The sequence below is a fragment of the Aquarana catesbeiana genome, linkage group LG04 (genome assembly GCF_042186555.1).
Source record: "Aquarana catesbeiana isolate 2022-GZ linkage group LG04, ASM4218655v1, whole genome shotgun sequence".
NCBI lineage: Eukaryota > Metazoa > Chordata > Amphibia > Anura > Ranidae > Aquarana > Aquarana catesbeiana.
The window spans coordinates 47,046,463-47,064,844 of NC_133327.1; the positions used below are offsets into that span (position 1 = coordinate 47,046,463).

General features: G+C 44.3%; 1 protein-coding gene across 2 annotated transcripts in view; it reads left to right on the forward strand.

Moving 5' to 3' along the window:
- PKHD1 (PKHD1 ciliary IPT domain containing fibrocystin/polyductin) overlaps nucleotides 1-18,382 on the forward strand; it is a 908,610-nt gene that overhangs the window by 212,454 nt on the left and 677,774 nt on the right. For both annotated transcript variants that reach the window (XM_073625163.1, XM_073625162.1), the window contains exon 35: nucleotides 7,285-7,435. In XM_073625163.1, coding sequence (XP_073481264.1) covers nucleotides 7,285-7,435 — 151 coding nt within the window. The remainder of the gene's footprint in view (nucleotides 1-7,284; nucleotides 7,436-18,382) is intronic.

The following is an 18,382-nucleotide window of genomic DNA, read 5'->3' on the forward strand; positions in this document are numbered from 1 at the left end:
TTGGCCCTCCTGCATGCCCTGCAATTTGGTGGCAGCCATGCAGGCAAAGGCCTCTTCAGGACTGGGGAAGGCTCTGAGGGACGTCGAAGCCTCCTGGATCAGCCTGTATGCTGAATCCTGCACAGGACTGGGAGTGGCCTTCCTGGCCCTTTTGTATGGCAGGTGGAGGGGAGGAACCTGAGACTCAGTCAGGCTGCGACTTGTCCCAGGCTTCTCTTGGCTGACACTTAGCCCCGCCTCCTCCTGGCTGCCACTAACCCCCGCCTCCTCCTGGCTGACACTAATCCCCGCCTCCTCCTGACTGCCACATTCCACAGCCTCCTGGCTGAGGTCTTCCTGTGTATGAAAAAGGGACATAGTTTTAGTATTGTTTTCATCAATCACACACAATTTTCACCTCCTGACTGCTGCAAATTCAATGTTAACAAATATAACAGACTATCCTTCTGAGCCCAGCATTTTGCATTCTTGTCTCAATTTTGGGTGCCCACTACTGTCTATTGATATGTAAAACACTTTTTTTAATCAGCAATTAATGATCAATAATAACATCTAGTAAACATCATTTCTTTATTGCCCAGAAATCTGTAGAAGAATGCTATACCTGGCTCCAGCTGGGCTCCTCCACTTCTTCCTGGCTGGAAGGCCCAGGTTGGACATCGGAAGCCTCAGCTGAGGTGGAAGGAAGAGTAGAAGGAAGAGTGGAGAGGGATTCCCTGACTTCAGTGTGGTCTGACAGAAATCGCAGTCTCTCGTAGTACCACAGCCTGGGGACATAAATGTCATCTGCTGCAGCTCCGGACCTCTGCGAATCTGTGACCTTCTTGCGCTCCCTCAGATAAGTGCTCCTCAGGCCACCAATTTTGGCTTTTAAATAAGGGATGGTTGCTGTGGGGACCACCGGCTTCACCAACTCCAGCAGTTTCTCCAGCGCTGCCTGCCTCTTTTGTTTATGGTTATAGTGGGGGTGTCTCACTTGCCACAGACAGGGCAGCTCCCTGTACTTGTCTATGAACAGGGGCAGGAAATTGTGGTCGTTGAACCCATCCATTTTCTCTGCAAGACACAACACAAGACAAACCCTAATGTCAGGCCAAACTCCCCTAATCTGGTTACAATATAGGCTTCCATTTCGAAGCAGTATAGGCCCAAGTTTAGATCCTACCTTCGTTAGCACGATCGGCGTCTCCGATGCTCCTTCCTCCGCTCACAGATCGTACGTAAGACGCGCGCGTTACGATTTATACACACTGCGCATGCGTATAACTCCGCCCGCCCCTGACGTTCTTTCTATTCTATTCCCCTCCCCTTTTCGTTCGGCGCAGTGGAGGAAGAGCACATGGCGGAGAGACAGCAGGATCCTGAGAATTGGAGCAACGAGGAGGAGGAGGAGGAGGAAAGGCCGGAGCCTGAAACGTCCCAATCCAGAAGGAGATTAAAGGACTCAAATATGTCCTTTGGGGAGATGTTGGAGATGGTGGACATCCTGAAGAAGGCCGACTATGATGGAAAGTATGGGCCTTACCCCAACCCCAATGTCCGAAAGGCCAAGATCATGGCGAAAGTGGTCAGGAGTCTGCACCGGAAATTCGGGGTACGACGATCGAAAGATCAGCTCAGGAAGCGGTGGTCGGACCTGAAATTACGAGAACACGAGCAGTACAGAAAGATCCGGAGAGTGCTGCAAAAAAGTAAGTAGTTGTGCTGTGTTCCTATTGTTCTTGTGTTTATTACGTTCGTGCTGCTCCATGTGCTTTTAGGAACTGTTGTACAGTTTAAAATGGCAACTTTCATGTTCATGGGCACATTATTCGTTCGGATCACACATTTTTATTTTGGACGATAAAATACCATTGTTTAGGCCATATGCATTTGGCCACCATTTTGAGGCCCTATACTTGTCTTCAAAGAATTGGGTTGTGTAGATGGCTTTGTTACTAGAATGAAATGCAAACTAGATTGTGTGTAAGGAGAGGACACTGAGCAGCTGTTTTCACATCTGGACACTGGAGCACTAGTGTGGGACCCCAGAACACCCTTTTTATTAGGGGGGGCACACAGATGTTCCAGTGTATACTATAGGGGGGGCTACATCTGTGAAGCTTGTACTAAACAGGTAAAGTATTGCAGGTTGACAAAGGACACTAAAAAAGCTACATCTTGGAACTCGGCTAAAATAGATCATTGTACCCCACTTCCAAGCAATGTTTCATCTTTATAGTTCTGCCATCAAATATCTGTGTGCTAATTATACCATTTTTGTTTTACATAGGGGAGAAAAGACTCGGAGGACACCCCTCATCCGAGGAGACCAGAGCCCCCCCCCCCCCCCCCCCTGGAAGAAGGGGAAATCCCCCCAACACAAGAAGAGCAGGAGGAAGACGTGAAGGAACTAGTCACCACAACAGGTGAGTGTCTGCAACCACAGGCTCAGATAAGAGATGGATGACGGCATATTTTTTAGACCTAATTTATTTTGGGTTTCCTCTCTTTTTAGGTGATCGTGAGGTTGTGGATGAAGATCCTTTCACATCAGAAAGTGCCCAGATCGTGATCGGGGAGATCATGGGGTGTAATTTACAATTGGAAAACATCAAGCAAAACATCAATGATGTTATTCCCAAATATAAAAACATCATTGATGTTATTCCAAAATATAAAAACATCATTGATGTTTTGGGGTGAGTTTAAAGCCCCTCCAAATCACTTTCTTCTTTTGTCTGCTACAATGTGCGAAATGCTTTTGTGATTTTTCCCAAAGCCAAATTTGGAGGATGCACACAGTGTGCCAACATGTGCTATCTGCCATCACGGGAGATCAATGGACGCGTTTTGGGGGTGCAACCCCTTCCTCAATAATAAAGTAGCGGTGAGGAAGGGCTTTCTCCCCCAAAACACGTCCCTTGATCCCCCGTGATGGCAGGTCGCACATGTTGACATTGTGAAATTTGTGTGCATCTTCCAAATTTGGCTTTTCCTGGGGTGATTTCCCCCCATCTGAACGCAATATCAAACACAGTTCCTAAATACTCATGTCTGATATTGCCTTCAAGTTCTACCAAATGTGAACTTTGTAAGATCAAGATTTGTGTCTTTCTTGTGGGTTTTACACAGGCCTGTTTTCTATAAAATGCACATTTTGATTTTGGATAATGACACCACAAAAATTGTTATACAACAAACATGTTGGTTTGTCAGAAAAACCTTTGGTAAATGCACATGTGATTGTGCAGGTATTAAAAAGATTGCTCATCAAGAATGTGTGGATTATTGTCTCAACACTACAACACTTTTGGGGTGATGTAATTGTTGTTTTATGAGAAAATGGGGGTTATTTCCTAAGGGCAAATCCTCTTTGCACTACAAGTGCTGTTTCAGTGCAGTTGCAAGTGCACTTGTAGTGAAAAGTGTCTTTGCATTTAGTAAATAACAGCCAACAGTGCTTTGTATAAGGTTACACAATCACGACATTTTCTGGACTCCACACATTTCTGTCAGGGTCAGCTAAAACAAACACAAGCAGTGGGGGAGATGCCTGTCGAGAACTTGAGGTCCTGCAGACTTCTCCCTGTGGCCAAATACCGCAAGGTAGCGACCAACCTCTGCTCCGGAGTGATGGCTTGCCTCATGCAGGTATCCTGCCTGCTGATATAGGGGGTCAGCGAAGCCAACAAACGGTGAAATACGGGTCCGTCATCCTGAGAAAGTTCCTGAAATCATCAGGATTATTCTCACGGATCTCACGGAGCAAAGGCATATGAGAGAACTGGGCACGCTGAAGCAACCAATTCTTGGTCCATGAACTCCTCCCCACCCTGTTCATGGACTGGACTTGTGTCAAGGTCAGGACCCCAACACCAAGCCCCCGCACAGCACGAACTCTACGAGGAGTACGTATACGCAACATGGCTAGAAAACGGTCGGCTGCTCAGAACGAAGTAACAGAACGCACTGAAGAACAGCATGGCCTGTGACGAGCGACCTGAAAAACAGCAACGAGCGGGCAAGATCGCACAGAAAACTCTGATACGAACTGACTGCACGCACTGAAGAGCAGATACAAACCCACAAGCACAAACTGAACGGCAGAAAACGATCTGAAAGCCACGAGTCTGAAAAAGCGCGAATCGTCTCTCACCAAACTTTTACTAACACGAGATTAGCAAAAGGAGCCCAAAGGGTGCCGCGCTTGGTTCTGAACTGGCCTTTTCTAGTCTCGTCGTACGTGGTGTACGTCACCGCGTTGTTGGCGATTGGAAATTCTGACAACTTTGTGCGACCGTGTGTAGGCAAAACAAGTTTGAGCCAACATCCGTCGGAAAAAATCCTAGGATTTTGTTGTCGGAATGTCCGAACAAAGTCCGACCGTGTGTACGGGGCATTATAGTGATCAGTGCTAAAAATATGCACTTTCACTGTACTGATGACACTGGCTGGGAAGGGGTTATACATCTAGGGCGATCAAGGGGTAAATGTGTGCTTAGCCAGTGTTTATGTGTACACAGTGTGTGGTGCTTTTACTAAGAGAAGTAAAGGATTTTATTCCCTGCTTTGCGGGGAAAAAAATCCATGACTTTTCTGCTGACAGGCCAGAGCTCTGCCTTGTTTACATAGCCCTGTCCTGTCTGTTTTCTGGATGATCGGCATGTGCCGGCGGTGATCTATTGGCCAGCACCCGCTGATCAGCATCTGCTGTGTTTGATCACAGCATGGCCGAGTCGCTGGCGGTGCATACGTGCGTCCTCTACCCGGAAGTGCCGGATCACGTACCTGGTAAGTGATCTGACACAGCAGGGCCGCCTTGCCGCCATATACCTAAGTGATAGGGTCAGCAAGTAGTTAATAGAAATAAGAAATACTCACTGCGCTTAGACTCCAAGGAGCAGCTGACATAAAATTGTTGGTAACAATAACATAGGTAAAAAATGGTTATATGCAGCGCTAAAAATATTATGTTAGTAAAAGCCCACTAATGCTGGAAGGAAGGTCCATTTCCTTTTCAGAACCACCCAGGGTGTAAATCGGACAAATTAAGGTGAATAAATATATCCTCCACTGAACATCAACACACCGGGCCTCTTACCGCAATCAGTGGACCACTAGATCAGTGTTTCTCAACTCCAGTCCTCAAGGCGCCCCAACAGGTTATGTTTTCAGGCTCACCATTATTTTGCACAGGTGATTTGATCAGTTTCACTGCCTTAGTAATTACCACAGCCGTTTCGTCTGAGGGAAATCCTGAAAACATGACCTGTTGGGGCGCCTTGAGGACTGGAGTTGCGAAACACTGCACTAGATTATAGGTGGTCAAACAGGCATAGTATATCCACAAGATGGTCACGTCTCCACCAAAGTAACAGGCACCTGGATCTTGAACAGCTCTCACATATAATAGATCCGCAGGTTCATCCATTGAATCAGAGGAAATTACTCCTCATGGTGCAGTATATCAAGCCAATGTATATTTATTTCAATAAGAATTCCAAAATACTCACATTTTGGATGTTAAAAACGAGCATGTCATAAGGTGAAAACGATCAAATGTTTCCAACCATCAAGATGGCCATACTCAGTGCGTGTATCGCCGTGATATCAGCTCCCAGGCTCCACCCTACGTGTTTTGTCCAATGAGGAACGTCAACCTTTTTTTACTTTCCATTTTCAGAATGTTCATTGAGTTTTTTCATTTTAATGGGCTCAAATTGATGATCATTTTCGACCATTCAACAAATTTCTAACAGTGTATGTGGGTTTTCATTTGGAAAATGACATTAATTCCAAATTCAAATGTTAAGAACAAACACAAATTTGAACGACATTCATCAAGTCATCGAATGTACCCAGAATATATGTACAAACGTTCATTTATGCCCAGCTTAAAGAATATGTAAACCAAAAATGTAACATTCCTGATATGTGTCCATTGTACCATGTACTTGTATAAAAAAGTAATCTGTTCTCTTTGTATTGCTTCCTTTGTGTAAAAATTCCTAGTGATCCTGCCAGTCACTCTGCTTTCCTATTAAAAACCGACCACATTAGGTGTGTGAATACACCGTGGTCAGTTCCCTAGCTGTGCTGGGAACTCAGCCTGCTCCTCTCCAATGATTAGACTTGTCCTGACACGTCCCCCTGCACAGTCATTCACTGGGAAGCTCAGTGTGCTGCTGCTTCTTTTCCTCCCCCGTCCCCCCAGCTCTTAAGCAGCTGAGAACAGAGGGAAGGTGATCACTTAGGCTCTGTTTCCACTACTGCGACTTGTTTTGCGACTTGACACATGTCAAGTCGCATGACAAGTCAAATCCTATGTATTTCAATGGTCCCCGTTCTAATTAATGCGACTCAGATCGCAGCGTCTCCAAAAAAGGTTCTTGCACTACTTTGTTCCGTCTTCGGTGCGTCTTGTTCTCCATAGAAAGGTATTAAGTCGCAATGCAGTCGCATGTACATGTCTGACACCGCAACTTTGTTGCGACTTGCACGGAAGTCTACGGAAGCACATGATCTCTGCTCCTCCCAAATACATCACTTCCTATATTGATGTACGTGAGTGTGGAAGACAGGAAGGGGAAGTAACTAAGCAGGATAAGGAATTACATCACTCTGGCTAAATCGCAGAACATCAAAGTCGTTTTTAAAGTCGCATCAAATCGCAACATAAATCGCATTGTAAAGTTGCAGTGTAAATCGCGCAACTTTGGGGACGCACTAGTGGAAACATAGCCTTAGGGAAAAAGATGTATTTATAATTGTTTTTATATATCTGTACACAAATGTTTTGCCTTTCCTTTCATTTAAACTGAATGGGTTGTTTTACAAGGGGAGAGTTGGTTTACATATACATTAAGGTGTCATAACCTACAGCAACCAATCAGAATAAATCTTTCTTCTGATCACCATATCATAGAACCCTATTGTGTGCCCTGAGTACTGCACTTTGTACAGCACCACTGCCATTTGGAGCTCCTTATTAATGATCCTTTATCAGCGCAGGATGTTGTTTTGTGTTCAGCAGCAGATTTGGCTAAACAGCCAGAAATCGGCGTCATATATTTTAGCACATGTGTCGGCCTCGTACAGGCTGCAGATCAGCAAAAAACAAATAAACGATAAAAGAATGGAAACAAAATTACAGAAATTTGCAAACTTTGACAAATGGCGCCCTGTACTTGCCACGAGCTAATGGCGTCCAATGATTAATAAGAGCAAAAATAATTGCATTTCATTAAGATTGATGACACCTACCCCCCTCTTCCACCCTCCCTTTCCTCTCTCTCGTTTCAGCCCTAAAGTGGAAAAAGATGAAGTCCTCATATATATCGGCTGCTGTTCCGTCGCCGTGGCAACTGAGGCAGAGATGGAGTGTCAGGCCCCTAATCAGCCAATTATCACTCAGATTACTGCGATACGGGAGAGCTGGCTCCAGAACACCCAGGTATAATCAAATCTTTTTTTACAGACTGATTCAAACAGTTTGAAATTAAATTTGTAACAGAGCGTACATTAAAATAAAAAAACAATTTAGGCATGGTTAGGGTTATAAATAATGCTAAGTGCCCGTGAAAGTTGGAACGCCTGCTTCTGCTGCACAACAACACTCCATTTATCGCTAAGCGGGACTTAATGAAAAAAGTCTGTAGTTAAACAACATAGCGCTTATTACAAATGAACGCTTGTCCTCCAGTTTAAAGGAACACTCCATTAAGAGCAGCAGCCACCAGTAAACGTACATCATGGTTTATGCGCACTTTTCTTCTTTTTTTTTTTTTCGTGTGAAGCTGGGAGCACACAGGCTCATTTTAATCACACATCCAAAATCGCAAGCCTCCAGCAGCCAATGGAAACAAGCACTTTGATGGCTTACTTTGCGTGATCAAGGGGTTGGTTGCAGGACGGTGGTACATGCTCTAAATCAGCGAATGGATTTCAAGGCAAATGCCAGGGGGCGTATCTACCGCAGGGCAAACAAGGCATATGCCTTGGGCGGCATTTTTCAGGCAGAGGAGACACTATGAGCAGGGCAGGTTCAAGCTATAGGCAGCTTAAGCAGCCGCCTGGAGGGGGTGGTTGGTAAAATCAGCGGTTTACACAGGGAAATCCCGCCCATAAAAATGAAGTCCTTGCACAAGCCCTGCATCAGAGGAGGAGGATGTAACCTCCTCCTCCTCTTGTCCCGACTTGCTCCGCCTCCCTTCCGGCCTGGCAGAGAGACATGCTGTCCAGACTCCAGAGAGGGACCCACCTGGAGGATACTGATCATGCAAGGGGAGAGTATCCCATACCTCCCAACTTTTTGAGATGGGAATGAGGGACACCTATCAGCAAAAGTATGCAGGCATAGGACACACCCCATTGCCACGCCCCCTTAAAGGAGAATTGTACAAAAAAACAAGATTGGTTAAACCCACAAGTGCTTTTTTTACCACTACTATTCCTTTATATTGGCTTTTGGAATTTACAAATGCAGCAATTTAGAAATCAGATGAAAGATTTAGCACTGGGAAACACTTTTTTGATAGATAAAAAGTGCATTTTTATATACAACTATATAGATCAGACCAAAATGAGGGACAAATGAATGAGGGACAGAGGGACTTTGTTCCAAATCAGGGACAGTCCCTCGAAATCAGGGACAGTTGGGAGCTATGGTATCCCATGTATCCCAGCATAGTGGGCTGCCTCAGTGGGGAATGGCAGCCTGCTATGCTGGGACTTGCAGTGCCCTCTGTTGGGGACTAAGGTATGGCAGCCTGCTATGCTAGGACTTGTAGTGCCCTAGACTGTGGGGGACTGAGGAATCCTCAGTCCCCCCACAGAGAGCAGTACAAGTCCCAGCCTAGCGGCCTGTCATTCCTCAGTCCCCTACAGAAGGCACTGCAAGTTCCAGCATAGTGGGCTGCGGGGGACTGAGGAATGGCAGTGTAGGGGAGAACTCTGGGAACCCTGATGTAAGGGGGATCTTACAGATGAAGGGGTAGATCTTAAACAGGAAGGGGTGGGCCAAATTTAGATGGGGGGGCACCTAATTTTAGTCTTGCTTAGGGCAGCATAAAACCAAAATACACAGCTGGCGAGGGCGCAATCACAGCGACAGGAAAGCACAGCGTCAGGAAAGCTTTCTTTAAAATACTTTTTTCAGACACCTTCCACAAACATTCCCTTTACAAAAACGTGCCCAACTTTTTAAACCCTCAGGAAAAAAAATGTATGCAAATGTGTTCCTAAAAAGGTATATATAACTGAATGGGACTTTAATTGTGCCTCTAAGAAGTATAAATAGATGAAAAACAATTAATGAGAAAATACATTATTTTATTTTATTCAGTATAAAAACAGTTAATAATACATTACAGTTAATTCGGTTGAAATGGATTCAGGGTGTGCAAATCCCCGATTTTAACAGAGTTATGGCCTACGCGTTTCGCGGACGAGGCCGCTTCGCCAGGGCCTTTGAGACTGGCATAATGTGTGATCACTCATGAAAAAAAGGTTGAGCCAGCAACATGCCTTGTATAATCTTTTCTTGCTGACTGCATTTTGCCAGCTTGTCATTTCTGCAAACGCAGCCATTACAATTTTGGGGTTCTCAATTTCCGTCGTTCACCCCCGTCGTTGGTTGGCCAGGCTGCACAGCATCATTGGCTGCTAAGATGTAGGCAGCTGGACCCCAAAGCAACATTGGTTGGTAGGATGTAGGAGGCTGGCCCACACAGCGGCCTTCTACACTGGTTGCTAGGATGTAGGCAGCTGGCTCCCATAGCATCATTGGTTGCTAGGATGTAGGCAGCTGGGTCCCATAGCAACATTGGTTGCTAGGATGTAGGCAGCCAGGCTGCATATGATCTTTGATTGCTAGGATGTAGGCAGCTGGAGCACACAGCAACATTGCCTGCTAGGATGTAGATGGCTTGGCTGAACAGCGTCATTGGTTGAGAAGACGCAGGCGGTTAGGCAGCACAGTTTCATTGGTTGTTTTGGTGTAGGCGGCCTCCTGCACCATAACAACCAATAATGCTGTGACTTGCGGGGACTGAACATACAAGGGCTGAACATGCACTGATGACAGGCTCAGTTTCATAGAAGAATGCATAGAATGCATTAGGGTGAAAAACCTTAAGGCTTTAAAACCACTTTAACTAGATCTCATCCCAAGATGTCGGTATGTTTCACTACCCTTTGAACTTTCTCCAATTTTTCTGATTCCTCAATCCATGCTATGCAGTGTGAGTGTACAAATCTCCTGCTGTGATAGCCCCACTGTTTGTTAGAATACCCAAACAGTGGCTGCATCTAATAGGATGCAGCAGCTGTTCAGGAAAGGAAAGGTCAAATAGATCCACCCATGTAGCAATTTTGGCAGTTTTTTCAGGAACTGGCTGAAATTTGCATAGTGTATGGCCAGCCTAAAGTGGAATTGAACCTGAAAAAAAATTCTGACAGGTAGGAGTTTTATGACAGAAGAGACCCTATTGGTCTCTTCTGTCATAAATGCTTCTCCCTGCAGTAACATCATTACAGGCTGGCCAATCAAGTGGCCAAACATTCTACCCCCAGAGTGCAGACTGGGAGAAGATGGAAGTGTCCATGACCAGCTCAGTGCGGGAGAGGATCATATGACAGGTGAGTCTGCCATAATGTGCTAATATGCAGCTCCTGGGGCCCATAAAAAAAACAAAAAAAAAAACAGAGTTTAATTCTGCTTTAACTTGTCACCTAATGTGGTTGTAAATCTCTGACATGAAATGTGAACAAAGCATATCCCTCTATAGTGTTTATTTGTCTCATTCCCGAGCACTAGGACAGGGTTCTCTAAACTTTCTGAACAAAGGGCCAGTTAATTATCCTTCAAACATTAGGGGGGGTGGACTGTGGCCAGTGGGAGTAGAAATCTAATCTGTGTCCGTGGGAGGTATAGCGCCCCATCGTTGGTGTCAATGGGAGGAATAGTGCCCCATCATTGGTGTCAGTGGGATAAATAGTGCCCCATCATTGGTGTCAGTGGGAGGCATAGTGCCCCATCAATGGTGTCAGTGGGTGGAATAGCGCACCATCGTTGGTGTCAGTGGGTGGAATAGTGCCCTATCATTGTTGTCAGTGGGAGGAAAAGTGCACCATCGTTGATGTCAGTGGGAGGAATAGAGCCCCATCGTTGGTGTCACTGGGAGGAATAGTGCCCCATCATTGGTGTCAGTGGGTGGAATAGCACACCATCGTTGGTGTCAGTGGGTGAAATAGTGCCCCATCATTGGTGTTAGTGGGAGGAAAAGTGCACCATCGTTGGTGTCAGTGGTAGGAATAATGCACCATTCTTGGTGTCAGTGGGTGGAATAGTGCCTCATCGTTGGTTTCAGTGGAGGGAATAGTGGCCCATCTTTATTGTCAGTGAGAGGACTAGTGGCCCATCATTGGTGTCAGTAGGAGGCAAAAAGTGGCAGGAACTATGCCCCACTTTTTCTGACAGTGGGGGGAGTAATGTCCCAAGGGCCAGATAAAAGCAAGCAAAAGGCCACATCTGGCCTGTGGCCCAAAGTTTGGAGACCAGCTCCAGCACAAAACCTGTAATTGAAAGCCTCAGCTGTGTTCCTGTGTGCTGTGTGAAGGAGGGGGTGTCCCTTCTCTCCAATCAGCTCTCAGCTCTTCTCACTGAGCTTTGCAGAGTGTAATTTCAGCTCCCCGCCCCCTGCCTTCTGAAAGTTCAGACAAACTGTATAAATGTTGCAGTCTTCTCTTTGTGTAGAGAAGAGAAGACTGCAGATAAACAGGTACAGCTTACGTAGGAGGATTTGTCTCATCTTCGTTTATCACCTGTGGCCAGTCATTTCCCGGGTATTTGTAAGGGTTTACAGCCACTTTAAATACTTGTGGTGATACTCAGGGCATTTGCAAATTTATGTTGATGTGCAGTTGCAAATTACAGAGACATTACTCACCACAGAACCTTTGAAAACCCACGTTATTTGATTTACGTTATACAAAAATACTCACTTTTGTTCATAGGGATTCCAGCATTGTGACTTCTACACTTGAGATTCCCACTCTACCCTCCTGATAATAAAGAAGCATTAAGACTCCTTGAAGGAGACAGCATGGCTGGTACATCCAGCTAGAAAATGGCACCACTGGTTTCATTTGAAATTTTAGGAAGCCAGTGGGTGAACCAGCCTGCTAGTATCCTCCCAGACCTGAAACATAATTTTCTGGGTGGAAAACCCCTTTAACATCTGGTGCTCTCCAGCCTGGACTCTTTTCTAATTCCCAGACATGGCCATTCTCCCATTTCCCCACTTATCGTAATTTATCATCAGTGGAGACTGGAGACTCACGTTTCTATTACATGTCACCCTCACTAGTGGAATACCTTAACCATGGACCGTGATCTATCACTGAACAAGTTATCATTTGTCACACAGGTCACGAGAGAGCGATAATGATTATTCCTAGCATCCATTCATCAAAACACAATCATTCATCTGCTCTCAGCAAAGCTTAAATGTTACCAAATAACAATGCTAGGGTCAATAATATATTACAGGAGAAATTAGAGCAGATGCGACAACAATAATGGGATAATAGTCCCTGTGGACTGTCAAGATAATTTAGTTAAAAGGGAATCTATCATGTATTATCACTGTTAATGTTGTTATTATTGTAAAGTTAAAGTGTATGTAAACCCTAAATCGAAATTTTAATATGTGTTGCATCAGACATTTTTGCATGTAGTTTGTTCATTTTTTTTTTTTTATGTGTGAAGTATTTTTGTTTAATTTATACCTGGAGATTCTGCCAGTCACAGCTCTAATTGGCTTCCTTAAACAGAGTGGCAACACTAACCCACTGCCTTCAATGCAGCAATAACGTTGTCACCCTGCCATGTGCATTCCTGCAGGTAAATAATCGGATGACTGATCAGAGAGTAACTGTAACATGCAGTTCACTAAACAGGTGCAACATTAAAACCAATAATGCAAAACAGGATCAGAATTTCAAAGAGCATGCACACACTGCAGAACAATACAGAACAGATTATGAAAGCTGCACAAACACGTGAAAGCTGCACAAACATGGACTCTTAACAGCAATGTCTCTCTGACCCTGTCAGGGTAACATGGCTGCAGAGCATGGTCTCTGTAAGACTCTATAACAGAGAGTCAAGCTGGGAAAAAATGCTTCAGTAAACAATGTGGCCTTTACTAAAGGTGATGTGATGTATCTTCAAACAAAGTGGTATATCATATAAACAAAGATATATATAGATGTGCAGCTATACACACCAATAAATAAGTAAATATTTACTTCATAGACAAGAAAGTGCAATATTCCAAAATAAAAGTGATTCTGAATATACAAATGATACAGCAATAAATAAATAAACTGTACTAATCTTCACAAATAAAGTGAAATAATTCCAATATGACAATAAGGTGAGTAAATGTGATAGACGAGCCTATTCTTAAAGTTCATAATAAATAAAGTGCTTGTGCAGCAAACAAAGGAATCCAATATGTCCAAATGTTTCCACCATCTGCAGTACGCTAATGGTTTGCCCCAGCCTCTCCCCTTAGGCAGAGACCCCTACAGGTCGAGTAAAGCCTCTGTATAACTGTGGATCCATGTTCCACAGCAATGGAATCCTTTTCCAGGGACACCCAACCAGATAGATAGTGTGGCTTGCGCTAGTGCTGTTGATCTCTTTACAGATCCTTCCTGTGACATAGGCAACTCCAAATAAAAGCAGAAGACCCAAGGGTAAACCAGCCAGCTTCATAGAATATGGCAGACCTATCATTCCAGTGCCAAGGATGGCATTGGTCAAGTTAAATCCTGCCCAGAACAAATTGCTAGTAAGTTTACTGTCCTCTTTATCCTCTTCAACAAGTAATTTTGTATCATTTATATCTATCATTGAAGAGAAACGTTGAATTGTTTTTTCAGGAAGTCCTCTGTGTAATTCAAAAAATGCAGCATGTATTCTGCCAAGGAGGAGCTGTTAGAACAGGGATCCCTCCTTGGCAGAATACTTGCTGCATTTTTTGAATAATATCCTTCCAGGACAGTGCCCCCCCATCAAAAATCTATTAGCGATATTCTCCAGGCCCTTAGCTCAGCGCCCGCTGAAGCCCAGACTGCATTTTCTTGTCTGAATAGCTATCTTCCCTTTCTTGTCTCACTAGCTATCTCCTAAGGGCAGCAGCCTCAGGAGAAATTGAACCATTCCTGGAGAAGGAAGAACAGTCTAGAAAGGTCTCGCACACGTTTATCACCTCCCCAGCCACCATCTGAACACCTCCTTGTAGGGATTGGCTGTGGCATGATAAATATTCATACTTGTCATTTGAATCTCCCTGGCCTATATTCTGGAAGCTTCTTTCAGAAACAGATGGGAGAAATCAAACACACAGCGTAGGAAGGCAAAAACAGTAGATTACTGCTCCACTGATTACAGCGAACCCAAAAACTAAATCTAGCCCAGCAGCCTAACTAGAGGAGAATGCTACATATATATATATATATATGCTACTTTCACATTCTTTGGGGCTTTCTCTGTCATTTTTTCTTAATACAGGTATATAGCATTTCATAAAGGTTTTGTGCTGTCTAGTGGTTACTTTTGTCAGAGTATTGAATTAAGCGCTGGAAGCTTCTTGGATGCAGTAATACGGCTTTACTTTCATGGAGAAATATCAGAAACATGTCTTTACATCATGAGGACAAACAGGAAGCAGGAATATGCAAGAACATATAACACAAAAAGGATGGTACTTCCTCTGATTACCTTACCATAGAATACATATTATAGTAGTTCACAACATAGAAAGCTACTTGCTGTTGCTTCTACCAAAACCCCTTCTTAACAGCATGTGCTTTGTCAAATTATATTCAGCTTATTCAGCTTATTCATATTCTGCTTCTTCTGGAAATAGCTATGACGTTCCTTCAACAAAGGCTTGGTGAGTGCATTGGCAGTCATCTCCTCTGATGGGCAGTATTGAATGTCAGTAACACCTTGTTTTTGATTGTCCTTCAGTAGGTGAAACTTGACGTTGATGTGTTTGGTTCTAGGATTGACCCTTTCTGATTGCGTAAGCTTTTTTACAACCCTGATTGTCTTCAAAAATGGGATTTGTTTTTGACATGTCTATCCCAATGTCCACAAAAAGTTGATGAATCCATATTGCTTCTTGACATGCGTGTTCAGCTGCAATGTACTCTGCTTCAGTTGAAGATCGACCAACAGTTGCTTGCTTTTGACTAGAGTAGACCAACTTATAGTTCCACTTGTGGAATTGCAGTATGTGCAGTCACTAACACTTTGTCAGTCTTTGGGTGTAGGAGTCTGTAACCCTTAGTTTGCTCACTGTAGCCAACTAGAATGCCCTCTATGGCTCTCCAGCTTGGATCGCATTTCACTTGGAATATAGGCATATTCTTTACATCCAAGCACACTGATGTGCCCTATGCCAGGCTTTGATCCATGCCACATTTTGAATGGAGTACTTTTATTGGCTCTTGAGGCTAGTCTGTTCTGTAGGTAGGTTGCCTAACTGCTTCTCCCCAGTACTTGTGAGGTAGGTTGGCATCCGACAACATGCATCTGGCCATTTCTATAAGAGTGCAATTTTTTCTTTCTGCTATACCGTTTTGTTTAGGAGTGTATGATATGGTTATCTGGTGTACTATTCCTTGTCTCTTCAGGTATGAGGCCACTTCTTTGCTTATGTATTCTCCTCCATTGTCGGTGCGTATTATTCCTGGTTTGCATTGGAATTTGCTGCTAGACATGGCAAAGAAATCTTGAAGTTTCTCTGATGTTTCATTCTTGTGTTTCATCAGATAAGTGGTTGTGTACCTGGAATAATCATCAATGAAAGTCAGTAGATATCTGTTCCCGCCTGACGTGGGAGTTTTCATTGGACCGTATACATCACTGTGTATGAGCTGCAGGGGGTGGGTAGTTTTTCTTTGAGATGCCTGTAGTAGGGGAGCACATGTGGCTTTTGTTTCAATACAGCATTTGCATTTCATGAGCACTTTGCAAGGTATTATTGTCAAATCTTCTGATAAACCTCTCTTTATACTGTCCTGTATAGCTTCTGGACTTCGGTGCCCCAGCCGCCTGTGCCATAAGTGAATACATTTGCTGTGTAGGTCATTAGAAACTATATAGGCTTGCTGGTCTGTGGTGATGAGAATGTATAGGTGATCATCCACTTTTCCTTTTGCGAGGAATTGCTTATTATTGTGAATTGTGCATTCATCACCCTGAAACTTACAGTAACTTACAGTAACTGTTAGACCATTTGCAAGACTTTTCACTGATAGAAGGTTGCCTTCTAGTTCTAGAACACACAGCACTTTCTTTACATGGATACTCTGCTTGCCTTGTAGTGTAATGCAGTTCAGGAAGCTCTGGCATTTACCTTCTGAGGTGATGCTTTTCCCGTTTGCTAGGAAAATTTTGTCTTTTGCACTGTAATCAATGTTTGTGAAGAAGGTCTCATCGCTAGTCATGTGGCTTGTCACACCTGAGTCTATGCACCAGCCACGTGGCTTCCCGATTTGTGGTACTTTAAAGGTGCCACTCCATGGTGTGTCTGCAGTTTCCTTTGTGGCTGCTTTGACTCTTTCTTTTGTGGATAGCTCTAGCTTTCGCTGCTTGGCTTTCCAGATAGAACAGTTCATTTTAAAGTGACCGGTCCTTTTACAGCAAAAACAGGCTCTGCCTTCTTTGTTGTGCTTTGTGCTTTTTTACATCTTAGGAATTTTGTCATTATAGTGCGTATTTTCTTTCCTTCTGTCATATTCATCGATTAATTTGCCTTTGACATATTCCAGTGTTAGTTCCTGCTCGGGTCTGGTTTCTAAAGCATTAGTGAGAGCAGTATATGTCTCTGGAAGGCTGCAGAGGAACAGGGCAACAATATGGTTATATCTGATGTCCTCTCCAATGACAAATAGCTGCTTTATGATCTCTAGCATAGCTTTCATGTGGACACACATTTGCTGGCCTTCTTCTAGTCTCATCTTATAAAGCTTTCTTAGCAGAAATAACTTGCTGTTTAGACTTGAACGCTCATGCAGTTTCTGTAATGAAGTCCACATACCTTTGGCTGTTTTCTATGTTCTTATGTGGATGAGCTGGTCATCTTCCACTAGTAAGCTTATAATTGCTCTTGCCTGTCTGTCCTTCCTATCCCAGTCCTCCGTCTCTCCATCTGTGGGTCTGTCTGCATTCAGCACTTACCACAAGTCATTCTTGGTGAGAAACACTTCCAGTTTAAACTTCCACAGCTGGTAATTGGCATTGTCCGGCTTTGCAATTGCAAACTTCACATTTGAACCGCTTGCCATCTTTCAGCAGTTTGCATTCAGTACTCACAGACTTGCAGGATCCTCCCCAATGCTTGGGTGCTGCTGGGGGTGCCTGGGCCCACACAGAGCCACCTTCTGCATAGATAGGTATCATGATAGATAGGTATCATGTATATATATATATACTGGCATAGCAGACAATGCAGATGGCCACTTTTAATAGCTGAAGCTCTAACTGAATTTAGAAAGGCTGTTGCAGCTAAATGGCATAAATCCTGCTTTGAAAAATGTCATATATGCTGCATTTTTTCATTGCTTTTTCCAACAGTTCTCAGTATAGGACACTTTGTGCCCTGATAAAGTTGATTAATTCATTTTAAGTGTTATTATAGCTTAGCTTTTAAGGTTATTTGTTTCGTTGTTGGTGGGGTATTAACACCTAGGCCCATCTGGATCTGTCTGCCATTTTTTCACGGATACAGACTGAGCCACAATGTATGTCTATGGGTGGTAGATGTAAGAGAGAGAGAGAAGGAGGGGGAAAGAGGTGGGGGAGAGAGAGAAAAGGGGGTGAGAGAAAGGAGGGCAAGAGAGTCACCCCAGTGTCCACACTCACCTCACACCCTGGCCCCCACACTCACCCATACACCTCCAGTGCCCACAGTCACCTCATACACGCCCAGTGCCCGCACGTCTCCAGAGGACAATTGTCAGCTGGGTGATGTAGTTGGGATGCTGTTGAAAAGTAGAGCCCCCCCGGGAGCTCACCTGAGTCCTGAGCACTTAGTGAAGAAGTGTCAGGACTTGTACAGAGTCCAGATATGCAAGGATTGGTTGGGAAGCCCACAGTGAATGGCTGGAAAACCTCAGGGCAGGCCTTTCCTCCTGCTTCCTCCTCCCCCCGCCCAATACCAGTATGAGGCAAGGACAGTGTGGGGAAGGAGAGCAGGGTCTCAGGTTGCACTGGGGATGATTGACAGCTCCACCCAGCTTGCTGTCGGGTCCGCCGTGAAGTCAGTGGCGAACAATGTTAGGAATGTTGGACGGATGGCGAGGGGTTGGGGGGTGGAGT